This window comes from Setaria italica, chromosome V (genome assembly GCF_000263155.2).
Source record: "Setaria italica strain Yugu1 chromosome V, Setaria_italica_v2.0, whole genome shotgun sequence".
Taxonomy (NCBI): Eukaryota; Viridiplantae; Streptophyta; class Magnoliopsida; order Poales; family Poaceae; genus Setaria; species Setaria italica.
This window is the reverse complement of record NC_028454.1, coordinates 2,661,530-2,679,166: the sequence shown is the minus strand read 5'-3', so window position 1 is coordinate 2,679,166 and position 17,637 is coordinate 2,661,530. Positions and strand designations below refer to the sequence as shown.

Here is a 17,637-nt window from a genome sequence, read left to right as displayed (position 1 = left end):
CAGCTGGTGGCAGATTAAATCTGTTCTCTGTGCACCACTGTAATATCATGCTTCGAACAATGTGACTTAGGAATGAGAGTTGTGTCCAGAAGAGCCTTGATGAGTCTGCGGGCACCACTTGTCTTCCTGCACTAAACCCACTCCCTCAATGCATCGACGATCATAGGTCTGCATGGAAAGAAACATAATATTATCAACACCTAGGCTAATAATAATCCAGCTTTGCTAATTGGCAGGGGGGGGGGGCTGCGGGAGAACCTTGGACATGAGTTGAGAGGCCCAATCTTGTCATGTCCGTCTCCCGAGCCAGCGACCCGACTGATTGACGTGTGATGCCTCACTAGCTGAGGGGCGCCCGCCCGTCCCTTTGTGGCAAATCGCATCACCAACAGAGACGCCTGGTGTGACGCCTTGTGAAAACCCTCTCTTGGTTTTCTTTCACTCTTCCTCTCCTTCCTTCGGGGGTGTTTGGGAACACCGTGTTAAAGTTTAACACCTGTCACATCGGATGTTTGGATGCTACTTAGGAGTATTAAACATAGGCTAATTATAAAACTAATTGCACAGATGGAGTATAATTTGCGAGATGAATCTATTAAGTCTAATTAGTCCATGATTTGACAATGTGGTGCTACAGTAACCATTTGCTAATGATGGATTAATTAGGCTTAATAGATTCATCTCACCAATTAGCATAGGGTTCTGCAATTAGTTTTATAATTAGCTCATGTTTAGACCATTTAATTAGCATCCGAACATCCGATGTGACACTGTTAAAGTTTAGCTCATATCTTTGGTGGCGCTGTCTTCTCTCTCCAGTCTCCACCACCCTGCTCTCTTTCTCCTCTTCCGTCTTCTCCAGAGGGAAACCGAGAACCAGAAGCCGCGGAGGGATGGAGCGGCGGCGGAAGGCAATGTGGCTGTACCCCAAGGTGGTCGGCTTCAACCCGCCGGAGAGGTGGGGCCACTCCGCCTGCTTCTTCGAGGGGGTCGTCTACGTCTTCGGGGTACGTATCCCTCAACCAACCGCCAATTCCCGTTCCATGGTGGTGTCTTGATCCCATCTCCTCCTAAGCATATTCTTTGATCTCTCACCTCCTGAGCTGTGGAAGCTCTCAGTCAGCAGGAGAGTAGCCTGCCGCCAAGTCTTGCTTGCATCTTTCAGTTTATCAGGAGCATGCATGCTGTGTGATCTCTGGTGACTTTTTCTTTTTATTTGGGTGAGGATCGGAGGGGGATTCTTTTGGAGAAAAAGTTGTATCTTTTCTGGTGTTCATCCTCTGGAGCCGCGTTTTGTCCTCTTGCACCCCGCACTGATGTAGCAAGCGAGCGAACCAGCAAAATGTTCCGCAGCTTTCACCTAAAGTGAGGGGGCTCCTTGGTCCTTGCTGAATATTCCTCCATAGTAATGAGAAAAGTAGGAGTGGTGGTAAAGCAAAAGTAGGTTTGCCTTTTCGTTGAATTACTGCCAATTCCTCACCAGCCACAAACAAATCCTTGAGACCTCAAATTTTTGTTCTTCAAACCAGCACTTTCTTTGATTTCAACCAAGATTCAGTCATTCAGCAGAGCGGCTCAAGGTAGCGGCAAATGCACTGCGGTAGTAGGAGTACGAGCGGGAAAGGGGCAGAACAGAGCCTTTTTCGCTCTTCTTTCTCTTTCCCCCCGTCGCTTGGACCACCCCCTGCGTTTAAGCTTCTTCCTGATTGGTATGCTGTGATGGCGGTGTGGTCACGCACAGAAAAAATGTTAAATGCGAGCAACGCTGACACCCGCACCACCTCACGTCGTCGATCGCCAGTACTTACTGCACCGACCGACCGAGGCGCTGTCCTCTGCGATCGATCGAACTTTCCAGTGCAAATCACGTGGTTTCACGGATCATCAGTCAATCGAATCTGCAATCGCAATCTGTTTGTTCATGTGGTCAATGGCCATGGTCACTTTCTCTGCAGTAGTTGTAATGGAGTAATTCGTTGTTGTGACGGGAGTTTGTTCAATGCCATGACCTTCAGGGATGCTGCGGCGGCCTGCACTTCAGCGACGTCCTGACGCTGAACGTGGAGACCATGGCGTGGAGCTCCATGGCCACGACGGGGCAGCGCCCAGGCACGCGGGACAGCCACGGCGCCGCCCTGGTGGGCCACCGGATGCTCGTCTTCGGCGGCACCAACGGCGGCAAGAAGGTGAACGACCTCCACGTGTTGGACCTGCGCACCGGGGAGTGGACCCGCCCGCAGTGCAAGGGGGCGCCGCCGTCGCCGCGGGAGAGCCACACCGTCACCGTCGTCGGAGGCGACCGCCTCGTCGTCTTCGGCGGGAGCGGCGAGGGGGAGGGGAACTACCTCAGCGACGTGCACGTGCTCGACGTGCCCACCATGACGTGGTCCACGCCGGAGGTGAAGGGAGACTACGCCCCCGCGCCCAGGGACAGCCACGGCGCCGTCGCCGTCGGCGGCAGGCTCTTCGTCTATGGCGGGGACTGCGGCGACCGGTACCACGGCGAGGTGGACGTGCTCGACGTCGACACCATGGCGTGGTCAAGGGTAAGCGACACGTCCTTGTCATGTATGGTGGCTTGGCTCAAATGTGACAGCGCTGCCAGATGCACATGTTTCCGGTGTAGATTGATTGCCATTATCTTTCGCTTTCCAAATGTGATGGTGACTTGCTGGATTAGATTTCTCGCAAAATACCCAGGAGTATATTCATCTTCGATGCTGACTTCCACAATGCATGTTTAACTGCAGAATTTTGCCTTTTCAGCTTTAAAGTTACTCTGTCTAAGATTCTGCTCAGACAGAAATTTCTCAGTTCAATTGCAGCTCATCTCAGCGTAGTCGTGTTGCTAACTTAATTTCATTGATTTGCAGTTTCCAGTAAAGGGAGCATCTCCTGGTGTCAGGGCAGGTCATGCATCTATCAGTGTTGGTTCTAAGGTTAGCATCAGCTACTGAAACAACATTAAACATTTTGCAAGAGAACTCTTTTACTGGATTCTGAATAAAGCACATCCTTGTAGGTCTATATTATTGGAGGAGTTGGTGACAAACAATACTACAGTGATGTCTGGGTTCTTGATGTTGCAAACCGTTCATGGAGTCAGCTTGAGATATGTGGGCAGCAACCACAGGGACGGTTTTCTCATACAGCGGTAGTCATGAATACTGACATTGCAATCTATGGGGGGTAAGTTTGCTGGAACAGATGCATTTGTAATAGTTTTGATAATGTAAAAAAAAACAACCACATTATATTGGTTAACAATTTGATATACCTTGGAAAATTTACAGATGCGGTGAAGATGAACGTCCCCTGAATGAGCTTCTCATTCTGCAATTGGGCTCCGAGCATCCAAATGGCCGGTACAACATTTCGATGTGCAAGGTTCTTAGCAACCATTGGAGCCAGGAGAAGAGAAAATTTCTGAGATCAGAAACTGTGAGTAGCTTAATTTGTCATGAGTAGTTTTGATCTTAATTTGTCCTGTAAACACCAATTTTGACGCAAAAGACAATGCAGCAGAAAGATGCAAGTGTGAGCAATGGAGAAATGGTTCAGAAACCTCGAGAAGCAGAAATTGAGCAAAGAAATCCGTTCTTGCGTGGCCTTGGTAAGTTAAAAAAAAAAGCTTCTATTCTGTCGGTGTTATATTAGTGACGCTCACATGTATTTGTTTCATACATACTTGACATCTTCAGAGAATGGCCATGCGAAGCGAAGAAAAACTGGTGAAGCCCGCCCAAATGAACCCGAGTCAGAGCAAGAGGAGCACTCACTGTCTCTTTCCCAACATTCTTCACCGTCGCAGTCTGACCAGGAGCAGAATGGAGCTCACAAGCTTTCAGCCTCTCCAAACACGTCGATTTCAGCCCTGCAACCATTCACCCGCCTCAATGCCAATGGCACGCTGAGGGCTCCTGGACCTGGAGGTGCCAACGGCACGCTGAGGGCTCCTGGACCTGGGGGTGTTTCGTCGAGGCCTCTGAAGACTGACCAGTTTCTCCGCACCATTGCACCGCATCGGCAGGAAGTGCAGTTCCTTTCCTCCGATCACAAACCACAGCCCCGGCCTCCCGGTCCTCCCCTAGTATGCCACTCTATCACATCACTTTCTCAACAGGGAAATGTTCAGTGGTATCATTCATGTTTCTTAACGGCTACTGTCATGTTTGCTCAATCCTGCAGATTGGCGCAGAGGTTCATGGGACGATTGACGGAGCATTCGACTCAGGGTACCTCATGACCGCTGTGGTGAATGGCCAACTCTTCAGAGGCGTTCTCTTTGCTCCTGTAAGCAAAACATTCCTGTAAACGAACTATTCCATACATGGTTTGCATGTTTTTTTTGACGTTTTCCATCTCAGGGACCTGGAGTGACGGCTCCAAGACCGGCAGTACACCACCAGATCCTGACGAGCTCGGCCGTGCCTCCCCAGCAGCGGCCACTGCTGGCGCACGCCATCCCGGTCCACGCCCGGCCGGTGCCGCAGGCGACGGGCTTTGTGCTGCCGGACTGCGCCCACCACGCGCGGCAAGGAGGGTTCCCAGCGAAGGCCGTCAAGTCCGAGCCGGAGCGGGGCAACAGCGACCTGCACGACGTTGTGCTCACGCTGGGAGGGCCCGGAGGGGGCAAGTGAGCCCCTCCCTGCGAGCCCTGAACAGTTGAAATCCAGGCCTGATGTTTGTCTCTTGGCTTGCTTTGTAAAATAGACGTTCTGGTTGAGAAAAAATAAGACTAGCAGCGTTTCTGTAATCTTTCCCGGGGGTGGTTTTAGGTTTCTTTGGTCTGTGATTTTACATATGAATATAGTGTTAGCTTAATGCAGCTAGTTTTGCTATGGGCAATTGGTGTTGTGAGCTTCCCTGGACCTCCGTTCATGTAACCGTTTTTGTTTACAAGGTTACTCGCAGTAGCAGAAACACTGCTGCTGTCTTGGGTGCAGTTTAGCTGACTATTTTTTCTGAGGAATAGTTTAGATGACTATTAATGTGCCAACGTCCACAGCAGTTTCCAGTTTCTTTTCGGCTACAAGAATAACAAGATGGTGCAAGTCCAGTTTCTTTTCGGCTACAAGCAAGTCCAGTAACACCTGTGGGCCTCTTTCATCATAGCAAAAATCATTAAACAGCCGAAAAAATTTGTATGAAAACTATGATCACTACGAACTAGACACTAGAACGTATACGGTGGAAACCAGTACTAAACACCGGAAACCAGATATCCTGTGCAACCTTAGAAACTCTTAATCAAGATCACAGGATGCTAATCCAATGAATCCAACAAGATGCTAATCCAATGGATCCGATGGATATGATTAGAGATGTGGTTAATTACGTTTAACCCCCGCCGGTCAGCAGGTTTTTTCCGAATCCCCCCGCCCCTCGAATCCGCTTCCCCCCTGCCCCTTCCATCGTGATAAGCCGCCTCCGCCCCTTCCATCGAAGGTTTCTGTCGCGGTTCGCGCCTCGCGGCGCCGGAGCTGGAGGAGGGGGAGGTGACGCTGCTCGTCGGTGATGGGTCCCAGACGACGAGGGCGGAGGCGGAATCCTGGTGGCCCGTTGGTAGATCCGTCCCGGCACCCGGTTGAGGAGGACGCGGCCATGGCGTGCGTCGTGCGTGCGGTAGCCTCGCTGTCGGCGCGGGGCGTGCGGAAGCCAGCCGTGGGGAAGAATCGGGCGACGCCGTCGGTGCGGCCAAGGTTGGCGAGGAAGCCAAGCATGGGCGCCGGCCGGTGGCGCTCGCGGTACCGGCGGCGGAAGCCGCGGTCGGCCATGAGGCGCGCCCAGCGCTTGCAGGTGAGCGCCGAGCGGAGGAGGCCCGCGGGTTCGTCGGCCGGGACGCGGAGGAGGATGTCCTTGACGATCCCGACCGGGAGGTGCGAAATGCGACGGAAATCGCGATGGAAGGGGCGGCGACGGCTTATCGCGATAGAAGGGGCAGGGGAAACAGATTCAAGGGCGGGGGATTCGGAAAAAACCTGCCAACCGACGGGGGTTAAGTGCAAATTAATTCCATCTGCAATCTTATTCATTGGATTAGCATCTTGTGATCAGTTTCTGAGGTTGCATAAGGTATCTAGTTTCCACTAGATCTCTAATCGTATCTATTGGATTAGCTTCTTGTGACCAGTTTCCGAGGTTGCATAGATGCCGCATAAGGTATCTAGTTTCCACTAGATCTCTAATCGTATCCATCGGATTAGCATCTTGTGACCAGTTTTCGAGGTTGCATATGGCATCTAGTTTCCACCATACGGGATTCCTAGACACCAGATTTAAACCCTGTTACATGGCATCATTCCCTCACGACGAGAGAGAGATGTATCCCATAACTATTAATGTACCCTCATTCCTCCATCCACCGCGAGAGATGTTTGGCAAAAAGTTCAAAGTTTTGAATGCAGTTTGAACATTTGGAGGCGGTCAATTTCTGATGCATCATTTTGTACCGTAAAGTGGAGAGAATACTTGGCGCAAATAAAATTATTACAGATCACAATCATGAGACGATATGATTCAGTTCTCTTTGCGAACAAATACATTGTCATCGTATCTGGCTCACCATTTTTCACGGTATGACAAGACAGTCTAGGCAAACCATCACCTGTTGACAGCCTTGGACTACCGTCCTGCAGGCAATTATTTCCAGCACGAAAGGCTGCCCTGTTCACAGAGACCTATCCACACCACACTTCTCCCGAGCATGCACATATCATTGTCAGGGCATCAATCTGATGGCACACTGACCACAAGACATGGAAAGGGAAACCGCTCTGTAGTAGGATTCTTGCTCCAGTAGTAGTCTGTAGTAGTCTGTAACAGCAATCTCAGTTCATGACATAAAAAAATAAAGTATGAAAAAGGTATCGCAAAAAAAGCCTAGCTAGACAAGACCTCACGTTGCACTTGGAGGAATCTCATTGCTCCCTGTTGCTTCTTGCAATAGCAGCAAAGGCTGGAACACCACCAGTCCAGCCATGAGCTATCTGCTATCCCTTACATGAACAGCCAAAGAACACCATGACTGTTGGATCTATCACATTGCTTTATGATGCTCATGAAAGAGGTCATTTAAGAATCAATCACTACAGAATTGGAGGTCAAGAGAAATATATGTATCTCATCGTCCCTTGTCACCCATCCTCTTCAGTAACTTCCCGATGTCGTAGCAGATCTCGATCTTATCATCTTTGATCTGTTGACGGAGAGAACTGCTTTTCTTACCGGCTGCCAAGTATGTGCGCAGGAGGGACTCGTACGCTTTCCCATCAATGCACCCTTGCATTCTCAGGCAGTTGCAGAACCTCTCAGCACCGTCAGCGTCCTTGTGCTCCTCAAAATATTTCTGGAACTTGTGGATCTTATCCTGATCGAGCTTCCCTGCTTTCTTGGGGAGTTTGACCATATTTTCCACCCAGTTCAGTGCCAAGTTCATGTCCCCCTTACCCATGTAGTGATCAAGAAATAACTCGCATGTTTTGGAGTCGAACTCTGCACCTTTTTCCTTGGCCTTCTCCCACAATGACTCTGCTTCGTCAGTCATGCCAAGCTTCAGATGGCCACGGATCATCATATTTGTCAGCCTCACATCATAATTTTCATAATTGGATTCCCAATCCACATAAATCTGCTTCATACGGTCAATATCATTGAGCTTATAAAGAGCTTGAAGCATGCCAAGGTAGCTTGTGTTGGTCACCTTCGAGAATTTGGCCTTTATCACATCCCATACCCTATTGACCTCGCTCAAATTGCCTACTGAAGCATAGAGGCTCATAAGGAAATCGAAAGGTTGCTTGCCATCATCAACACCAACAAGCCCTTCAAGTTTCTTCAAAGCAGACTCTGCTTTTTCAACCAGACCAGCATTTGCATAAATAGAAGCGAGTGTGCTATATGCAGACCACCCAAGAGCCACATCCTTCTCTACCATTTCTTTCAGAAGTTCTTCGATAGCATCTATCTTGTTTGATGATGCATAGCTGGTCATCAGAATGCAGCATGTGAGGTTATCCGGTTTAACATTCTTCACCTTCATCTCCTTAAAGAGACTGTCAACCTTCCCATGCCGGCCTAGCTTCATGTAAAGGGACATCAGATTATTGATGGGCAACCTACTGGAACAGATGCCAAGCTCATCCATCTTGCGGTAGATATCTATTGCTTTCTCTTCCATTTTTGCTGAGCAATAACAATTAAGAAGTGCACCATAAGTTCGATGGTTCTTGGCTGGATCAGGGAGACTAGCAAAATAATTCTCAGCTGCCTCAAGGCCACGCACTTTATAGATGAGATCCAGACGTATTGCATGGTTAGTGTGTGACATGTGCATGCCCCTTGCATTGACCATCCAATCCATTAGCTGCGTGAAAACGATCACACATTATAGTTGAAGTACTACCAACATAACTAGAGCATTAATAGCATATGTACAAAGAACTGTGAATCAAGACTAGTTGATAACTTAAGAAACACTACTAATATTTTGTGACTGATGATTATAACTCAGGGTATAGTTGTGCCTACATAGATTTGGATAACAAACACACTGATTCTCCTTCCTGACGTGCTTAAATTATTCCAATTAAGTGCAATACAAAGTCGCGAAAACAAATCATGTGTAAAATGGGTGGCACTGCTTTGATGTGCCGAGAACGAGTGGCACACAAGGAATCTAATCAGGAGAATTTTAACAGTTACAGTGAAATATTTTGTTACTGTCCATGGGATAAAATTGGTTATAATTAGTTACTGAATCCAAAAAATAGTAACTATATGTGTGGTCCAGAATGAGTGTAAACAACCACAATTCACAAGGAAAGTTTGTGAGCCAAAATAGATCTCAGAAGCACACTCTAGAGCTGCACGTTGAAACCAATAAGCAAAATAAAAGCAGTACAATGACAGCAGCCCAGCATACCCAAAGACAAGTGAACATAAACCTGATCAGCATATGTATGAAGCAATGTAGCACATGGTAAAACTAAAGTAAAACGTTTTTAACTGAATAACCTACAATAAGCCAAAGTACCAAACCAAGCCAGTTCAGGCTAACAAGCATATCAACACCTACTGAAAATAAGTGGATTCAGCAATATCGCTATTCAAAGTGAAACTATACAGCTAAATTAGGCATTGCTTCTGCACACTAGAAGGCATACGAGAAGTGTGCCAAACCCTCTCCCCCGGGGTACACTCTAGCTGCCCCAACTGACAACTCCCTGCTGTTATCTCCATTATTACCAAGGGCTGAACAGAGCAGCCTGAGCAGGACCAGTTCAAACTGTAACTAGGATTCCACCGTCGCCATCATTGATCTGTGCCATGGCCAGAGAGGAGATGGTCCCCAACTAAATGCAAATCTTCCCAAGCTAATGTAACCGGTAATTCCAGCAAAGCACTGGACGATTCATCTCCATCTCCAGGTCGATTGCTACTTGCTGCCGCAAAATCTCACCTATCCTCTACCACCGCCCCTCCCATAAACCACCAAGGAACTATCTAATCAGAGCTCAAATCGAATGGGCGGTCGATCCGCGGTCGTACCTCGAGGGCGTGGGCATGGCGCTTGTACTTGCGGAGCTCCTTAACGTGCTTGACGAGATCGTCGACGCGCGGGGTACCACCCTCCCGCACCCACTTGTTCAGCACCCGCGACACGCTCCCCTCCCCTGCGCCTCCCAGCGCCGACAGACGACGGTAGAGCGGCCGCGAGCCCCCCTTCTCCCCCGCCTTCGCGGCGGCGGCAGCAGGGGCGGCGGCGGCGGCGGTGGGCGCAGCAGCCTCCGCCACTGCTTCGGTAGCCGTAGAGAGGAGGCGACGGAGAAGAAGCAGGCGGGCGCCGGCGGAGGGGGCCGGCGGCGCCATGGGTTTAGGGTTTGCGGGGTTTCGGGTACTGGAGACTGGAGAGGAAGAGAGGAGAAATCAGGGGCGTTGCTTATCGGTGCGAAATGCAGTATCTCAGCTAACAGTTCCAGGGAGGGTTTGCCATTTCTTTTCCTAGTTGAATTGCCTTTGGTAGAAAGAAAAAAAATTTCGGCTACATTTTTCCCAAAAAAGAACTACAAGCTTCATTTCGTCACATTTTTTCTTGCTAACGTTCAAAACGGCATAAACTTTGTGGCGAGAAAAAAAAGAGAATGATTGTCGTATCTGATGATTTTGGACAATACATAAATTCATGTGCATTCTTTTTTGATAATCATATTTCACTTTGGCACAATGATCAAGAAAAGATAATCCTACTTATCATCTATTTAACCATGCTATTAGTTATTTCTCGTAAACCAACGATTCATTAAAGCTCAAACTTTTTGATACCTACCTAGCCAATCTCACGTTGAGGAATGAAGGGTCGCGCGTCGAGTCCGAGACAACTATTAAATGAATGGATAGAAATAACCCTATCAAAAGAGAATGGAGGGAGTAATGTGCTTAGGAATCATGGCACGTGACAATTATCATACAGAAAACAAAAAATGTACGCACAGTTAGACATGCCTAACTTGAATAGAAGATAGACCATAAATCAAATAGAATAATTTGTATCTATCATACAACAACTTGCATGATGATACACGAACTGACAGTCAGGGGTATGCATGTACGGTCACGAGTGGATTTTAGTATGTACTAAAAAAATCACTCATAAATGAAAATCAGTTTGTGCAATCATTTGGTTAGTATATGCCCTTATTGACCGCCAACACCAATGTGAGTTTCTACTTTAGTTTGCTGCTTTCTTATGCAGGGAAAGAAATCATTCAACAAGTTATGCTCGCCTACTACACATGGTGAGCAACCAAACTCGTCTGCTCGTTAGGGTAAAAAATGTGAGTTCAATAAAAAAAATAGAACAGCTAAAACACTCACTCTGATTTTTATTTATATAAGCATAAAGTTGCATCCAACCCCTTGCAAGCAGGTCCAAGAAAGAGTAAAATTATACCGAAGCTCTTGGGGTCAATCATTCTTCTCCATTGTCATCACGAATCGGCCGGAGCCGCCTCTTGTCATTGCCGAGGAAGAAGCGAAGCCGATTCCATGTGGATGCAACATAGTTGAGCAATTAAAGAAACGAATTTGGCCTCGTTGATGAGAGTAAAATGGCTAATCCATTTTAGTGAGCTAGAAGAGGTGATGTTAAAAGCCTATTCCCATACTGCATTTTAGTGGGCAACCGAAGAACCAATGGGTGGGAAAAAATTCGAGAAAGACAAGATGCTGATGTGCAACTACCAGTTAAGTTATTTTGCCACGGAAATTGAAGAGCAAATGGACGGATCGTATACGAAATAACGAAACGAAATTCCTAATCACTAGCAGGTTGTCTGATCATTGTATCCTGCTAATGTTTTATTGCAAATCATCTTCTTTTATTCCTCACAACAATGCTCTATTTCGTTGCAGGGACTGTTCATATGGAAAAGGATTCATTTGCAATGTTTGGCATGAATGTCTCGGTGAGATATATTTTAGTGATGCAGCAAGCTGGTAGAGATGTGCAGGCTGCAAACTGGCATTTGATTCATTTACCTCTTTCAGGTTTGATAACTGCTAAATCATATGTAGAATACTTTAAATTCTAGAAGCTGTCAACAATAGAATATATAGAATATATGGCCCCAGTTAGATGATTTTAGCACCTACTATGGATTGTTAGAAATTTGTCAGGTTGAGAGCTTGTAAATATTTGAAATTTCTCTTCAGCTGCACAATGATGGAAAAAAAGATGTATGGAAAGTTCCTCATCTAAATAACTGGCATGTTCCTGATTAGGATGGACTTCTAAATTGTTCTTGTTCTATCCTTCTGCCTACCTGTGCTATTCTTCTATACATCATCTTTGTTGCTGCCCTGTCTGATCATTCCATCTTTGCAACTGCAATTAAGATACAAGGATAATCTAGCATGGCAAACATGAGACCTGTTAAAAATTTGTTCCATCCCTCATTTTCAGAAAGTCAAGCTCTCCCTTTTTCATGTCTTGCAAGTTTCAGTTGCTTACATTTCCTTTTTTGAACTTTGCATAGCAGGAAGCCCAGATGGTATGGATGCGAAACGTGGTGCTCCAATCTTCTGGAAGTTGTATGGGGGGATTGAGTTTCGATAAGGCGCTTATCATTGAGTTTTGATGTACATTCATACAAATGAGTGCTTCAAACATTTTTGTCTTGAAATACGTGCATGTATGTGCTGTGGAAATTGTCACCGGAATGTTGGGCTCTCCTACATTTAACGGTGAACTTGCATATCATTAACGTTCTAGAATTCTGTTTTTCTGTTCTTTATTCGTGCACGTTTAAGATAATATCATGTTTTTCCATTCTCCATGTTTTTTCTAATGGGCAGAATTCTTATTTACTTTTACAGGTTGATGAAACTTCAAAAGCTGGTGTGTTGGATAACAGAAACTTGATTTTTAAGGTATAGCTCTGAATTCATTTCATGCGAGTTGGGTAACAGTAACTCAAAGGGCCAACGATTTCTCTGTGACTCAGAAATGAGACTATCTTTTGAAAATGGAGATTAAATTCATTCCATAACAGATCATACACGTGCGCTAAAACACTTGTTACTCATCATGGTGCTTGCAAAATATTGAGTGCTTACTGATAAGATTACTAATGTCTTTTGAAATGAATTTGTTGATCTAATATGAAACGACTTAATGGTCTATGCTAGGAGGGGGCAACCATGGAGATGTTATGGCAGCAACCAGCAATGCGTGGTGTCGAGGAGGTTGCCGCTGGTAGCATGTCATCATAGAGTGAGACTCCACCTCCCCAACGCCAACGTCTAGGTGATAGTAGAAATAGACACGCGTGGACGGAAGTGGAGCGAGAGAAAGCTTATGAAGTTGCAACAATTTATATTCCTATTATGTTGTGGGTTCATATCCAGTCCTATGCATACTTTGAAATATGTACACAGAACATGACTATTTTTAAAAATATAGTGTATGCATATATTTTGATTCCATCACAAATGTTTCGTACATGAAAATTGATGCTCATAAAGGAAATTTGTAAATCTGTTATGCCCTTTCTTAGTTTTAAAAAAAGACGCCTTAAACGGGATGTGCTACGAAGCCGCTGCTAATCTCCACATCACCATCCCAAAACTCTCCTCCACTATCCAACGCTACCTTGACACCTCGGTCGCCCTTCTTCCCCTTGCCTAATTGCGCCCGCGCAGCGTTGTCGTCGTCATCGTCGTGGGCGTCCCGGCACGCGCCGGCGACGCTGGCCGTGCGGTCGTACTGGATGAGCTGCTGCAGCACCTGCTTCATGGTCGGCCGGGACGCCGCGTCCTCCCCGGTGCACATCACCCCGAGCATGAACACGGCCACGGCGTCCCTCACGTGCACGGCCCTGTCCCGGATGCCCCCGTCCACGGCGTCGTGCAGGAGTCCCCCCGCCTTGTAGCGCCGCCGCGCCCAGTCCACCAGGAAACACTCGGCGGCGCCGTCGTTCGCCGCCCGGCCGGTGACGAGCTCCAGCAGCACCACGCCGAAGCTGTACACGTCCACCTTCTCGTTCGCCTTCTCGCCGTAAACACACTCTGCAACCACACCAGAGCAGAGTGACCACGTATCAGTATTTAGTAGTCTCCATTTATGTCTGAGATCAGAGGAGTTGGTGTCGATCTTGCCATTAGTTTACCTGGGGCCATGTAGCCGGACCCGGACTCGGGCTCGCCGGACTTGACGAGGATCCGGGCGAGCCCGAAGTCGGCGATCTTGGCGCGGAAGCCCGGGTCGAGGAGGATGTTGCTGGACTTGACGTCGCGGTGCATGATGGGCTGCGCGGACTCGTGGTGCATGTAGCTGAGCCCCCTCGCCGCGTCGATCGCGATTCCCAGCCGCGCCGGCCAGTCCAGCGGCGCCGGGGCCATGGCAACGCCGCCGCCGGCGGCGGCAGGGCGCAGCCACCGGTCGAGGCTGCCGTTCTCCATGTACTCGTACACCAGCAGCTTGGTATCGTCGCTTGAGATGTAGCAGAGGAGGCTCACGATGTTGGTGTGGCGGATGTCGCCGAGGATCCTCACCTCCGAGTCGAACTCCTTGCCAACCTTCTCCTCGGCTTTGCCCCTTCTCCAGAGCTTCTTCACCGCCACCACGGCGCCGCCGCGGAGCTGGACGCGGTACACCTTGCCGGAGCCGCTGCTGCCGATGACGTTCTCCTCGCCGAGCTTGGTGAGGATGTCGCTCTCGGTGAAGTCGACCTTGCGGAACGGCGTCACCTTCCACGTCATCAGGTCCCTCTCGCGCGTCTTCCGCAGGATGACGAAGCACCCGACGGCGCCGATGAGCAGGACGACGGCGACCACCGAGAACAAGATGATCAGGCTGGTTCTCATCTGGTTGCGGTCGTGGTAAGGGCACGCCGGAATGTTCATGTTCAGGCTCGCCGTGGCGCAGAGGCCACGATTCCATGAGGTGAGAGTAGAAGGGCTGCCCCAGGCTTTCTTGACAGTTAGGAGTGTCTCATGGTCGCTGGAGTTGCTCTGGGCCAGGGATGGCGAGCTGGAGATGAAAGAGAGGAACACTAGAAGGAGGAGGAGATAGGAGTGAACCATTTCTGTCATTGTTAGTTTGTGAGAGACTGGGCTCGGATAATGTACTCTTATAAGATGTGACCCTGGGGCTCTTGGCGTGCGATTATTGGGACAAGGATTGACGACTCGTTAGTCAAGTCTTTGCGCGTGAGTCACCAATAAATTATGAGTGAAAGGTACTCTAACTGAAAAATTTGTTATCAAGCTCTTTATGCTTCTAGATCCGATTTGGGGCCCAGATCATCAATAGCTGATGAGAGTGTACTCCCTCAATCCGGTAAAGGATGCAATTTTAGGGGTGTTTGATCTTTAGGACCTGAAATTTATATCACATCGAATATTCGGAGGTTAATTAGGAGGATTAAATATGAGCTAATTATAAAACTAATTACCCAGATGGAGGCTAATTCACGAGACAAATCTATTAAACCTAATTAATCCATTATTAGCACATGTTTACTGTAGCATCACATTATCAAATCATGAACTAATTAGGCTTAATAGATTCGTCTCGCAAATTAATCTTCATATGTACAATTAGTTTTATAATTAGTATATATTTAATATTTTTAATTAATATCTAAATATTCGATGTGACATAAGTGACATAAATTTTAGAAGGTACCGAAGAAACAACCGGCCCCTTAGCTCCTTGCCTTGTCCGAGAAAGAATGCAATCTAGACTTGCAGGCGCATAGGGTAGCCAACCAGTGGTCCTTCTTTTCACGTACGGCCACAGCTGCATGCGTCTTCTCAGCCACACACACCTTCTCTCCGCCCACCTTCTCACTTGCAATTTGATTGACATCGATCCTCGTGTACCGATAGTGCTCCTGCGAGCGTTTGCCAATGGAATAAAGCAGGGATATGCAGGTAATTTCGCTCGCTCACTAATCTGGCCTCGGGAACGTAGAATTGCATTCTTTCACGGACGGAGGGATTATCAATTACAACGTCCGCACTGATGACCAAGACTAGTAGTATGAGGCAGGGCAGTCAATGAAAAAAATTTCGCTTTATTTTTTGCTAGCCAGATGCTGCTCACAAGAAGAGATCATGGCCTGATCTACTGTGTTCGCCTTTCTCCCAAACGTTTTGGATGTCAGGCAACGGACTCGCGTATGGTCCTCTGCTAGCTTCACCCGAAGGCAAGATCTCTCCAAGTCTAATCTGCCTCTCCATCAGATTCAGAGACGAAAGGATGAGGCGTCTGTCTTTGTGTTATTCCGGCGTCAGCATCGGCAGCAAGCAGCGGAGGAGTAACTGTTGAATGGCCAAGCCGTTGTCATGAGTGAACGGTTGAGCTGGCAGTGGAAGAAATTTGCAAGGTGAGATTCTACAGTGGTGCAAGACTGAAGTGAACGGTTGAGCTGGCAGTGGAAGAAATTTGCAAGGTGAGATTCTACAGTGGTGCAAGACTGAAATCAGTCTCTACTCTCTAGACAGTAGGAAAAGGCTGAAAAACTGAACCAGAAATGACGGCAATTCGTATTCTCATTTAACTTGTTTGGCTAGGATTGTAAATTGTTTATTAACAGGCAATGTTTAATAGTTTTCTCATTTTGTGTTTATGAATTACCGTGTTGTGTATTTCCTGTCAAAATTTCTTAAATAGTTTTGTAGCTATTTACGTTATGTAGGGTGTCATTTCTTTGGGTCGCGTCAACTTAACGGAAGAATTTTGTAATATCTTGTTAGTGTGATGTATGTTTTTTTTTTGTCTATTTCACTTTTCGTTTGTTTGTTTTAACTTTGTGTCCTGTCTATGCCATCGTTCTCATTTTCTGCGCGTAACAATCTAGTTGTAATTCTTTTTTAGTGTTTTTTATTTTGTGTTTATGAAATGGTGCAATGTGTTTATCTTTGTCATTATTTTCTTTTTTTTTTGAAGTTGCTTGTGTTTTGTAGCTTTCTGTCAAATCAAATTTATGGAAGAATTTGTAAAGCTCAAGACATGTTAAATACTGTTAATTTCAGTTTTTATATGTTTTTTTAAATTTATGTCTTGTCCATGTCCTAGCCCCTTGCAATCATCTGAAGATAAGCTTCTGATTAGACGACGGGTCCATTACCTGTTCATGGCGGCGTCCCTTTTTTTCGAGTGGTTGTCTCTATGATTTTCAACCGAATTCCCCCTACGCTCCCCTGAAAAAATCGAGTGAATTTTATCTTGCTGTCACTCAAGTATTGGTTGCTACTAGTTTTTCGTGGCCTCATTCTATTTGCTTAAAAGATTCGACTGACAGCATTAAATTTTTTTACTCGATTGTTAGGTAGTCATTCCCCGAAACGAAAACATTACAAATTGCAATATAGTGCTTTGTTACGATATACGGGGGACCTTTGGCCAGCCCAATAATCCGAGCCTAGCCCAATTATTTTTTTGGAACTAAATAGCCCAATTATCATAGATAGGCAACTGAACCCCCCCCCCCCCCCCCAAACATGTGACTGCTTCGTTGGCCAGCCCAAAACATTCCTTGAATGTGAGTACCTAGAGCGCGCAAATAAGGGTGCGTTTGGTTGGGAGACAATGTAGAACGGGACGGTCCCGTTCCAGTTTTTCGGGATGGGATGATCCCATTTATTGTTTGGTTGAATGGGATGGGTCCATCCTAATTTTTTGTTTGGTTGGAGAGATCGCTATAGACGGGACGAGCACCGTTTTCTTCTTCTGTTAACACCGTTCGTGGGACCCACCTGTCATACTAACAGGTATCTTCTTCCTCCACCGGCCGGCCGCGGTGGAGCTTGCGCCCGCCGGCCCCGCTCGCCCGCGCCCGCCGCTGTCGTGCTTGCCCCCGGCCGCGGCCGCGCTCGCTCGCGCCGGCCCCTCCGCGCCCGCCGGCCGTGCTCGCCCGCACCGGCCGCGCGAGCCCCTCTGCCGGCGGCTCCACCCCGCCCAACCTCGCCCCCTCCACCGGTGCGGACGGACGGCGCGTGACGGGAGCGAAGTGGGATGCCCCCGTCCGCTCGTTTTGGTGGGATGGGGACATCCCGCATCTGGAGGGTATATTCCCTCGTAGGGATGTCCCCGTCCCACCTGTCCAAACCAAACACGGGACGAAGTGGGAT

At 47.6% G+C, this 17,637-nt stretch overlaps 3 protein-coding genes across 9 annotated transcripts; 1 reads left to right on the top strand and 2 right to left on the bottom strand.

Moving 5' to 3' along the window:
- Nucleotides 1–811: 811 nt before the first annotated feature.
- LOC101763935 (kelch domain-containing protein 2) lies at nucleotides 812–4,981 on the top strand. Of its 5 annotated transcripts, none has more exons than XM_004967511.2 (9): nucleotides 812–1,007; nucleotides 2,016–2,546; nucleotides 2,874–2,939; nucleotides 3,023–3,189; nucleotides 3,294–3,441; nucleotides 3,526–3,613; nucleotides 3,702–4,090; nucleotides 4,189–4,293; nucleotides 4,368–4,981. In XM_004967511.2, the coding sequence occupies exons 1-9, from the start codon at nucleotides 894–896 to the stop codon at nucleotides 4,638–4,640; spliced, it is 1,881 nt and encodes a 626-aa protein (XP_004967568.1). In that variant the 5' UTR covers nucleotides 812–893; the 3' UTR covers nucleotides 4,641–4,981. The 5 variants fall into 5 exon arrangements, with proteins under 5 accessions (XP_004967568.1, XP_004967567.1, XP_004967566.3 ...); XM_004967510.2 differs by having other exon boundaries at nucleotides 813–1,007; nucleotides 3,523–3,613; XM_004967509.4 differs by lacking the exon at nucleotides 812–1,007 and adding an exon at nucleotides 1,342–1,926.
- A 1,505-nt stretch (nucleotides 4,982–6,486) lies between these two features.
- Nucleotides 6,487–9,946, bottom strand: LOC101763270 (pentatricopeptide repeat-containing protein At4g01990, mitochondrial). Of its 3 annotated transcripts, none has more exons than XR_215134.3 (3): nucleotides 9,550–9,946; nucleotides 6,898–8,365; nucleotides 6,487–6,816 (listed from the first exon to the last, which is right to left on the bottom strand). XR_215134.3 is itself a non-coding variant. In XM_004967506.3 (2 exons), the coding sequence occupies exons 1-2, from the start codon at nucleotides 9,868–9,870 to the stop codon at nucleotides 7,124–7,126; spliced, it is 1,563 nt and encodes a 520-aa protein (XP_004967563.1). In that variant the 5' UTR covers nucleotides 9,871–9,946; the 3' UTR covers nucleotides 6,508–7,123. The 3 variants fall into 3 exon arrangements, 1 of the variants encoding a protein (XP_004967563.1); XR_215135.3 differs by having other exon boundaries at nucleotides 6,903–8,365; XM_004967506.3 differs by having other exon boundaries at nucleotides 6,508–8,365.
- A 2,998-nt stretch (nucleotides 9,947–12,944) lies between these two features.
- On the bottom strand, nucleotides 12,945–14,617 carry LOC101762859 (LRR receptor-like serine/threonine-protein kinase HSL2). The gene is made up of 2 exons (XM_004967505.2): nucleotides 13,668–14,617; nucleotides 12,945–13,566 (listed from the first exon to the last, which is right to left on the bottom strand). Exons 1-2 carry the CDS (start codon nucleotides 14,590–14,592, stop codon nucleotides 13,073–13,075), a joined length of 1,419 nt encoding a protein of 472 aa, XP_004967562.2. The 5' UTR covers nucleotides 14,593–14,617; the 3' UTR covers nucleotides 12,945–13,072.
- Nucleotides 14,618–17,637: the final 3,020 nt, after the last annotated feature.

What these genes read in the sequence shown, in the direction of transcription:
- LOC101763935 (XM_004967507.3), top strand. Translation starts at nt 1,591, where the DNA reads ATGCACTGCGGTAGTAGGAGTACGAGCGGGAAAGGGGCAGAACAGAGC. An exon ending in GCAATCTGTTTGTTCATGTG is followed by an intron (nt 1,927 to 2,015) that starts GTCAATGGCCAT and finishes CATGACCTTCAG; the next exon opens with GGATGCTGCGGCGGCCTGCA. An exon ending in AATTTCTGAGATCAGAAACT is followed by an intron (nt 3,442 to 3,522) that starts GTGAGTAGCTTA and finishes AAGACAATGCAG; the next exon opens with CAGAAAGATGCAAGTGTGAG.
- LOC101763270 (XM_004967506.3), bottom strand. Translation starts at nt 9,870, where the DNA reads ATGGCGCCGCCGGCCCCCTCCGCCGGCGCCCGCCTGCTTCTTCTCCGT. An exon ending in GCCATGCCCACGCCCTCGAG is followed by an intron (nt 8,366 to 9,549) that starts GTACGACCGCGG and finishes GTTTTCACGCAG; the next exon opens with CTAATGGATTGGATGGTCAA.
- LOC101762859 (XM_004967505.2), bottom strand. Translation starts at nt 14,592, where the DNA reads ATGACAGAAATGGTTCACTCCTATCTCCTCCTCCTTCTAGTGTTCCTC. An exon ending in GTCCGGCTACATGGCCCCAG is followed by an intron (nt 13,567 to 13,667) that starts GTAAACTAATGG and finishes GTGTGGTTGCAG; the next exon opens with AGTGTGTTTACGGCGAGAAG.